This window comes from Eleginops maclovinus, chromosome 11 (genome assembly GCF_036324505.1).
Source record: "Eleginops maclovinus isolate JMC-PN-2008 ecotype Puerto Natales chromosome 11, JC_Emac_rtc_rv5, whole genome shotgun sequence".
NCBI classification, from domain to species: Eukaryota; Metazoa; Chordata; class Actinopteri; order Perciformes; family Eleginopidae; genus Eleginops; species Eleginops maclovinus.
The window spans coordinates 24,779,763-24,789,096 of NC_086359.1; the positions used below are offsets into that span (position 1 = coordinate 24,779,763).

General features: G+C 43.5%; 1 protein-coding gene across 2 annotated transcripts; it reads right to left on the minus strand.

Moving 5' to 3' along the window:
• Positions 1-133: 133 nt before the first annotated feature.
• vps11 (VPS11 core subunit of CORVET and HOPS complexes) lies at positions 134-8,820 on the minus strand. Of its 2 annotated transcripts, XM_063894840.1 has the most exons (16): positions 8,639-8,820; positions 7,859-8,003; positions 7,631-7,766; positions 7,363-7,526; positions 6,250-6,497; positions 5,673-5,874; positions 5,447-5,598; positions 5,057-5,243; positions 4,690-4,833; positions 4,114-4,311; positions 3,838-3,999; positions 3,533-3,666; positions 1,702-1,904; positions 1,453-1,624; positions 1,027-1,249; positions 134-591 (listed from the first exon to the last, which is right to left on the minus strand). In XM_063894840.1, exons 1-16 carry the CDS (start codon positions 8,782-8,784, stop codon positions 427-429), a joined length of 2,781 nt encoding a protein of 926 aa, XP_063750910.1. In that variant the 5' UTR covers positions 8,785-8,820; the 3' UTR covers positions 134-426. The 2 variants fall into 2 exon arrangements, with proteins under 2 accessions (XP_063750910.1, XP_063750911.1); XM_063894841.1 differs by lacking the exon at positions 134-591 and having other exon boundaries at positions 1,155-1,376.
• Between the last annotated feature and the right edge of the window lie 514 nt (positions 8,821-9,334).

Sequence of the window (9,334 nt, forward strand, 5' to 3'; positions counted from 1 at the left end):
TTCGGTTAGCCCAGTTTAATATGGCAAAAGCAAAAGTAGCTGCATGTTTAACTTGCAATACAGCATATATTTGTGGTACACAGATTCATACTTTTTCTGACACAGTAACATCTTTGACTGCTACATGAACAAATGTATTTAATATTTACTTTATTCACAATTGTGAATTAGAATGCAAGACATTACAATTATTTTGGTAATAACAGACTTGTTATGCGCAATATAAGTAATCAGTACAATCAAACACTTCGAAGCAACATTCTCCAATGTGTAATTCAGCCAGAGTTTAATCACAGTTCTACATATTTTAAGCTAAAGTACATTTGTACAGCCCCCAGTGATTCAGGACTAAGAACACAGCTATGTCCATCACAGGTTCTCAAAGCAGGCAGGTGCTCAAGTAGGATCAGACCATCATCACAGGTTTTAGCTGTTTCTCTTGGTCTGGATGAGAAGGTTTCTCTGCAGGTTGACTTCCAGACTTCCGACAGTTTTGTTGCCAGGTGGGTCGGTGACCAGAGTCAGTTTGTTAAACACTCCTCGACCAAAATAGTCAGCCACGACAGAGAAACCATCATTAGAGCTGCGTAACTGAAATCCAAGGAAAATACAACATAAGTGCATGCATGTGGTCCACTGCTGATATAAGAGATGATCCAATCAATCTGCCAGCCAAACCGGCCACCTGATGGACCATGATCCACAATCAGTGTCACATATATGATTTTTTGCCAGTCAAGTTTACACGCGTTATTGAAAAAAGCAACACGTAATTGGCAAGTCAATTAATACAAATATGCTAATAAACCTGCAATTGGTGCATTTGTAGTTTTCATCTAAGCAAAGTATGAGCTACTGAGTACATTTGGTGTTTCAATTTTGAGAGTCATGCTGAATTAAAGGAATCATACAAAGTTAAAAAAAGGAAATTACTATATTTGCTAACTGTCAAAAAAACAACAATTATCTACTTAATGACTGAACACACAACATGTATTGATCCTGTTTAGAGCTGAAGTTGTGTACCTGTTTGTTGAAGTGCTCGTGCAAGTCGCGTTTCTGGTCCTGGGCACGCAGCATGTCCATGACCTTGCGATTCTCGGGAGTGCAAGTCGGGCACTCAGCCTCACTCTCAGCATAACTTTCGAAGCAGTGTTGGTGGAAGGAGTGGCTGCACAGGAAGTGGACTGACGGCAGCTCCAGGGGGCTGTTGCACATGTTACATTTGGTCTTCTGGAATATCTTAGCACTGTGTACAAACACAGGGGTAAAGATTTGAAATCATATTGGGGTTGCAGGGTGGCCCTTGTAGGTCACACAAGAACACATTTTGTCAGCCCCCCATCCCCCTGCCACTGGCTGCACCCCCACAACACCTTGAGAAAGATAATGATTTATGGTTAGGTTTGGGTCAGGGTTGTTCATGGAAAATCCTTCCTTTATGTGCCCCACCTGGTTTTGAGTTCCTGGATCTCGGAGCGGAGGTGGGTGGTTTCCTCGCGGTATTGGTTAATTTTACGTTCATCATCCTCTATCTGTTGGCTTTCCCTCTGCAGCTTATTGATGAGGTAGTCCTTGATGACAGACAGAGTGGCGGTCGAGTTGTGCGCCAGGGTTTGCACCACTAAAGAAACAGAAATCATGGATGTAATGCTCTGTGATCAAAATCCAACACAGCATGTAATAAAGAGGTCAGCTCACCAAGTAATGGGGGCATCAAGTTGTTTTGGTCAATGTGATGTAGGACTTCACTGATGTAGGCCTTGCAGTCCTCTTCTTTTCTGGCAAAGTATCCCAACGCCTGCTCCCAAAGGCAGCCCTCCTGCTCCCCATAGCGCTTACAGGCCTCCACCACTTTCCCATACTCCTCATTCTGCATGTGGTAGTGCATAATCTGCTGGTACCTGCAAGCAATTGCAAATCATGTCCTATTTATCCACAGCCATGACACTTTATATCCCTCTGTATTCACATGAAAAGGTAGCGTACTGATAGAACCCCCCCGCAACCCCCCCACCCGGTGACAGCACCTTGTCCCTCACAACCAACCAGGTGAGGAGGGAGCTGCATAGGTGTAAGGCACGGAAGGCAGCGGGTCCAGATGGCATCAGCTCGAGGCTCCTGAAACCCTGCGCGGACGAGCTGTGTGGGATTGGGGAGTTTCTGTTCAACCTGAGCCTGATGCAAGGCAGGGTACCACTACTGTAGAAGATGTCCTGTGTGGTACCCATGCCAAAGACCCCACATCCCAAGGACTTCAACAGCTACCGGCCGGTGGCGCTGACATCGCAGCTGATGAAGACCCTGGAGAGGCTGGTCCATGGACCCCTTCGGCCCCTTGTAAGACCATCGATGGACCCGCTGCAGTTCGCCTACCAGCCAGACACTGTCTGCTGGAGGAGACTGAGGTCTTTTGGGGTGCAGGGGGCACTCCTTCAGACATTCTATGATTCTGTGGTGGCATCAGCCATCTTTTATGGTGTGGCCTGCTGGGGAAGCAGCATCTTGGTTGCTGACAGGAAGCGGCTGAACAGACTGATAAGGAAGGCCAGCTCTGTCCTGGGGAGTCCTCTGGACACTGTGGAGGTGGTGGGAGACAGGAGAATGGCAGCCAAGCTGTACTCCCTGCTGGACAATGTGTCCCACCCCCTCCAGGACACCGTTTCTGCACTGTGCAGCTCCTTCAGCAGCAGGCTGCTGCACCCGCAGTGTCTCACGGAGAGATACAGCAGGTCCTTCCTTCCTGCAGCGGTCAAACTCTATAACCGTCATGGCCCCCGGTAGACCACCACAAATATTACAAGACTGACTATAACACCCCCTGTTGTGTTAATACCTGTGCAATACATATCTGGCTGCTATATTTTTATTTTTGTGTATTTTGTAAATTGTGTGCTTCTTGTATATATACATTTTTAGTATCTTGGTGTAATATTAAGCTGTCTCTGTCTCTTTCTGCTGTAATAAGGAACATTTCCCCTCTGTGGGATGATTATAGGGATTCTGATTCTGAACCTGAAAACAGTGAAACACCTCTTTGTAATATTTATTTATACTGACTGCATGAAGACGATAGTAGAAAGCAGAAATTTAAATTAAAAAATGAATTAAAGAAATGATGCACAGTGATATATCTTAGTTCTTATTGGGGAGGTGGAGCCAAGTATATTCTTTGCTGGATGCAGTGTGGACATTACAAAGAGTGGCAGAATGAAACAGAGTACGAAAATGCTGCTCGCTCAGAAGGTCGGGTCTACACCAAAAAAGTGGATGACAGAAATACACATAAAAAGATGTGACACCTGCACCCCCTCTCATGACAAACTTTCAGGGACACCCAACTGCTGTGCAAAACGCACCAGAGGACTCATAACATCCTTTCTCTATCCTATAAATGCAACCAATTGCATATAATTTGTGTTTACACATTTATGTCCAAATGTGTAAACACATCGTCAATAACGATTTCTATTTATTTGGTGCTGCATGTTCCAGCTGTCTGCTGTCAGTTCATACAAATCCAGATACTTACAGTTTCCCCTTCTCATAAAGGTAAAGGACGCCTTCTTTGAAGTTGTGCATCTGGCAGAGGACCAGGGCCTTATCAAACACCGTGTTGTCACTCCTCAGCAGAGACACAGCCTCCCCCTGCAGGACTTTCTTTCTCTTCAAAACATATTGAAACAACAGTAAGGTTTACCAGTCGAATATAATGTCTGCAAAGTCTTTTCATTCATTTCAATGGTACATCTACACAGCAATCTGTGAACTGCACACTGTATTCTGACAGCATTATGCAATAAGGCTGAATAGCTAGTTTGTGTGTATTGGACTGACCGCCGGGTCCTGTTCATGTGCCCAGTCTTGTAAACGGAGCTCGAGCAGTGTGTCGTACACACCCTGTGGAGAACGGGGGTCCACCTCGATCATGTGCTCAAGGAATGCTTTTAGCTCGCGGGGGTTGTTGGCAAAAATTGGGATGAATTCCTCTGAGTTGGCCTTAAACCAAAACAATATGGACAGACATGTATAATCACATTTCTGACATTATTTGATCACTGGTCATTTCAGGAGCACATAAACAAAAAAGAAACAGAAGCACTGAAACCTTACCTTGTTGGCTCGACCTTTGCCCAGGCTGTCTCTCTCTGCTGAGTCTCCGCTGGGTTGGTAGTTGGTGCAAAGCCCCTTCAGGAGCAGCGTGGTACCTTCAGGAACATGGTGCATCAGTGTTTTGCCGTAACGCTTCATGTTGCTCTCAGCTTGTTCGAAAGGCAGACGTCCAATATAACGCAGCCCTTCCTGATAATTCTGGGTTTAAAAGGGAAACAGTAAAGCTCTATTAAGACATGGAACATTGCTGGGTTTATCCCTTTGTTCAACTGTAATTCAAACAGAGAGATTGACATTATTTCACCATTTAACATTAGAGAGCAGACGCTGCTGCCTGTTTCAGAAAAGCCCAATAGAGCGCTGGATTTAATGGCAGGACCAACTGCACCTCTTGTTAAACCTGTTTTCTCACAGGCTGTATGGGAAGAGTTTCCTGGATAAGAAGTTATTCATCCATGCCGTCAGCATGAATGCAGATTACAAATATAGTATCTGTTTTTGATGCTGCGGTTTCCATGGATACCTGTCAACCAGTGGAGTTGCAGCTTAGAGTTTTTCTCAGCGCACGTGTTTTACCTTGAGGTCCTCTAGCTGGATCTTCAGGTACCACTCGTGGTGCGTGTGCTTCTCAGCCAGGAACACAGCGTGGCTGTGGTAGCCGGCCTGACGGAGAACCTTGATGGCGATCTCGACATCAAAGTGGACCTCACTTTCACTGCTCTGTTTAAAACCAGAGCAGAAGGACAATGATGTTATACGACAGCCTCGAGGGACCTGCTGCAGACTGTGTTGTAGTGTTACTGAAGCAGAATTCTTTTCTTAGTAGCTTTACTACTGTTAGTGCAAAGAAGCAGTTAGATGTTTCTCTTCAAGTCCGTTCACATGCATTTGTGTTCATCACCAAAACCTACATGCTGAGCTCCTGCTTTTACTGCTCAGTCACCTTAATGAACTCTTCCAGCTTTGAGCTGTCCTTCAGCTTGGTGTAGCAGTTGAGCAGCAGGGTGGTGTGGTCTGCGTTGGCCAAGGACTGCCTGTGCAGGGCTTGCAGATATGCGGTCAGGTTATGGATCCTCTGTGCATCAAGGAATTTCCTGATGACGTATGATGGCTCCAGTTTGCCAATAGTGCTGTGGGAAATACAGTGATGATGAAAGAGTGCTTTCCTCAGTGAGAGTAATCCAAAATTAAACAAGACAACACAATCATGGCTTCTATTCTCTCCATTGTTAAACATTCCACATGGTAAACACAATGCTCAAAGAAGAATGAGACAGGGCACACATCACAGTCCAATACAACACAATGTTGTACATGTTAATAATGCAGTTACCGAATGTACTGCTGGATGGCCCCGTCATGGTCTCCCTTCAGGTACAGGTGATCACCGTACTGTCTGAAGATTTCCGACAGCCCGTCACTGTCCAGGTGTTGGCTCTTAGCCAGGTTTATAGCCATTACAAACAGGTTCTTCTTAAACAGCATCTTAAAAGAAAAACAAGGATGTGACAACCTCGATACAAGAATGATCCAGTACAGGCGGTGCCCTCTGGACTCACCTCCAGTTTGGTCTGTGTGTCTTTCTCCTGAAGAATAAACATTTTTCCATCTCTGGTCAGGATGTAAAAGGAGCCCCACTCTGCCACCACATCGATGACATCATCAAAAGAGGCAGTGTAAGCGATGAACTTGTTGTCCAGGTCATAGATGGTCAGAAGCTGCTTGTCTGATGGAGAGCTCTCCCTGCTGCTGAACTCTGACCTGAGGAGAAAAGTACACGTCAATGGTCTCACAGGAAACAGTGACCCACGCTGCTTATCAATGCTGGAATGAAACGCATCATTTTCACCTTGTTAAATCAATAAAGGTGTTTTTTTAGGGAATGATCGTATCTGCTGCATTAAAAGGTTTATTAATTTGGTAAGTAAAATATTTTCTATTGCCAGTTTACACCTCTGAACAGGAACGCCTTGAAATAGATACATCTGTACAATATTTGACATTCAACAAAACTGACGTGACCATCTACATTGAAATTAAAACATTAGTTAACTTGTCAATGGACTCTCTCTACCATCACCTTATCCCCACAATATTCACTACACCTTCATCCAATGTTTTCAGTGTTGTCCTCACTTGTTGGGGGACTTTGCGTCCCTGATGAGTAGAAACAGATATCCACGGTGCCAGTGGGCCAAAAGCTTGTTTCCATCGAAAGCAAAGCAGGGCCCTCGCTCATCGGGCTGGTACAGGTACACACACTCCTCTCCAGCCACAATGAACTGTGAGTCCTGGGAGGGGTCTGCCAGGGAGGAGCAGCGCAGCGCACAGCCGTGGGTGTCCAACTCTACTTTAGGATACTCCTTGATGGACAGGGTGTAGCACTGAGAGCAGTGAGACAAGAAGCACATGGGAGGTTAGAATGGCAGCCTGAGAGCAGAGCCAGAGAAAGCCTCAGTCAAAGGATTGAATGTGTGAAAGGTTAACCTGATACATCTTTATGAAAGGTGTTAATTGTGATTTAAAATTGAACTGACTGTTAAACCTAGTTTTATATTATGTAAAATTAAAGCTGTCCCTGATATCTCTAAATTGATGACTTTCATCTCAGAGAAATTAGGTCAATTTGGAAGTTCCCAACCAGCTGAGCAAAGTTTCAGGAGAGCGGACAGAACCACAGTCATGATTCTATTCATTGTTTAGGTATGAAGATGTTTGAGTTTAAATGGTTATTTTAAAATGGTTTTATTTTATATATCTGTTAGATTATTAGACAACAGTTGAGTCTTACTGGTGTTGTTGCTATAGCAGCACTAGAGTTTATTAAATTGAATTTCAAGGCTTACTGTTTAGTTGCTTAATTTGTAATTTCTAAATTATACACCAGATTTCCTAATATTCACGTTTGTTGTACTATAGTAAATTATTTTGATGTGACTTTGTTGTATATCTACAGCATATGAAATTGAAATATTGTATTTATTGTGAGAAAGCTCCGGCTTCCAGAGGAGAGCTGACTGACAATATATCCCAGTCCTGCCTCCTTTCTATTTATTTTACACAACAACACAACACACACGTATCAACATCAAATGCGTGAAAACATCAGTTACATAATGCTCATCCACTGATTGAGGAAAATCACACCTTCATTTGGTTTTCTTGACAACTTGCTGGACAAACTGACAAATGATGGTTCAGCTTAAAGCTCCACAAGAATTGAGATTTTCTGGGAGTAGGCAGACTTACATGGACTTTCTCCAGAGTGGAAACAAACAGATGTGTGACCTTTGCCACTTGGCGGAAAGCAAGGCCTGTGACGGGGCTGGTTCCCTCGTGCAGAGTCAGAGTTTTGCTGTGACGATCTCTGGTAATATCGCCTTTGGTCAAAACCACACTGCCATCTGTGAAGCCTGTCAAACAACACAACAGCCTTTAGAAACTGGGATGAGATGACATCAGTTAGCCAAGCAGGGATTACTGACAGAAAGAAAACAAACATTTCTTTGCGTCTTACCAATAGCCATGAAGTTGAGGTTTTCATGTACACTGAGGCAAGACACTTCAGTGGGTTTGTTTCCAGGAATTGCGGGGAAAATCCTTGTGCACAGAGGATTTCCACTGTCTCTTTTTTCAAGATTCCAGACCTTTACCTGAGAAACAAGTACCAATGAAATTGAGTGGAGGTTGAAGGAAATCACTAACAAACAATTGTTCTGTGATGTGGGCTTATCTGCTTACTCACCAGAGGGTTTATTCCATGTTCATCCTGTCCCACTGACACCAGGATGCTGTGCTGCTTCAGCTGGTAGAGATGGGTGACCCGCAACTTGTAGGCCTGAAAAGACGTTACCTGCAGGGAGCGGGTCAAAAGCCAGATCTTGCCATCCATATGTAAGATAGTGTAGGTTAAGGGTGATTTGTACAGGTATAGCAAGACATTATGTAAGCTGGGCTACAGTAAAAAGAGATTCCGGTAGTAGTTTTGGGATATAGGAACCAAAGCTGGACTGTCAGTCCCTGAGCAGATAATAGTTGAAAAATAGTCCTTTCAATATTTACCATGCTGACCATTTATTTAATGTATTATTTCGTCAAGGCCCTGTTCTATACAATACTTCAAGCTATGTTGTTGTGCTCTAAAAATACAAAAGCATGCATGGTGCCTTGGTGTTCAAACACTAGCTTGTAAAGTAATGATACAGCCTCACAATGATTAATACATTAGACATTAAGCACTCAGGATACAGAAGGTTCAAAACAGAGCATTATATATGCCTTAAAGTCTTCCTTTAACGTTAGCACTGGGTGTTTTTAGCCGGATAGCAAATCCACACTTCATTAAACCATTTAAACAGTTGGTGGTGACAATGTTACCATCAGCAGCGTTCAGTCTTTCGCTTTTTGTTTTAATTTGACTGTGAAGGTACACTTATTTCCAACATCACCTCTGTTTATCTTCTGTTTGCTGAGTCTGGGCTATAATCAGCTGTCAGCTAACATCATTAGCATTAGCTGCTGAAGGATATCTCCCAGAACAACATGGCCCCGGCCCGAGTCACACGCACATACTCCAGGAGGAAGAGCAAAGTGTTTCCCGTTATCCACGGGGTCTTTCACCGTGTCTTTATCAAAGAAAACAAATTTCCTCCACTGTAAGAACGCTGCCATCTTGTTAGCCTTAGCAAATTAGCTCTAAACGGGGCGTTGTCATGTGACACGAAAGTGTCACGTGGGCTTCCCGGTAGCGTCTGACCCATATGACCATAATATTAATGTAGGCTATATGAAATGCACTGTAAACACTTACGGTCATAATTTAAATATAAAGCATAACAAAAGCTCTTCGAACATGTTCCAATATTTTTACTTGTAATAAGATCCAAAGCAGGACACACATCTACCTGACATTACCTTAGTATACAGCCTTATACACAGAGTAGATATTTTTGCTCTATATAAAACAAAACACTAAAAAAAAACACGGCAGTGAATATGGAACTACTGAATATATACGGTATGAAAAAAGGGGCCACAATCCTTCTGACTTTTTGGGTTTTACACCGGTGACATCAAAAATACCACAGGGATAAATATATAGAAGTTCCATATTCTCATATAAATTAGAGTTTGAGTGTGTTGTGGATTATCTATTATGTTCTACGATTCAAAGCCTCAATGTCCACTACAACAAAGCCCTGTGAGGAATGAGTTCAGTTGA

What these genes read in the sequence shown, in the direction of transcription:
- vps11 (XM_063894840.1), bottom strand. Translation starts at nt 8,784, where the DNA reads ATGGCAGCGTTCTTACAGTGGAGGAAATTTGTTTTCTTTGATAAAGAC. An exon ending in CCACTCTGGAGAAAGTCCAT is followed by an intron (nt 6,498 to 7,362) that starts GTAAGTCTGCCT and finishes CACTGCTCTCAG; the next exon opens with TGCTACACCCTGTCCATCAA. An exon ending in ACGAGCACTTCAACAAACAG is followed by an intron (nt 592 to 1,026) that starts GTACACAACTTC and finishes CTTGGATTTCAG; the next exon opens with TTACGCAGCTCTAATGATGG.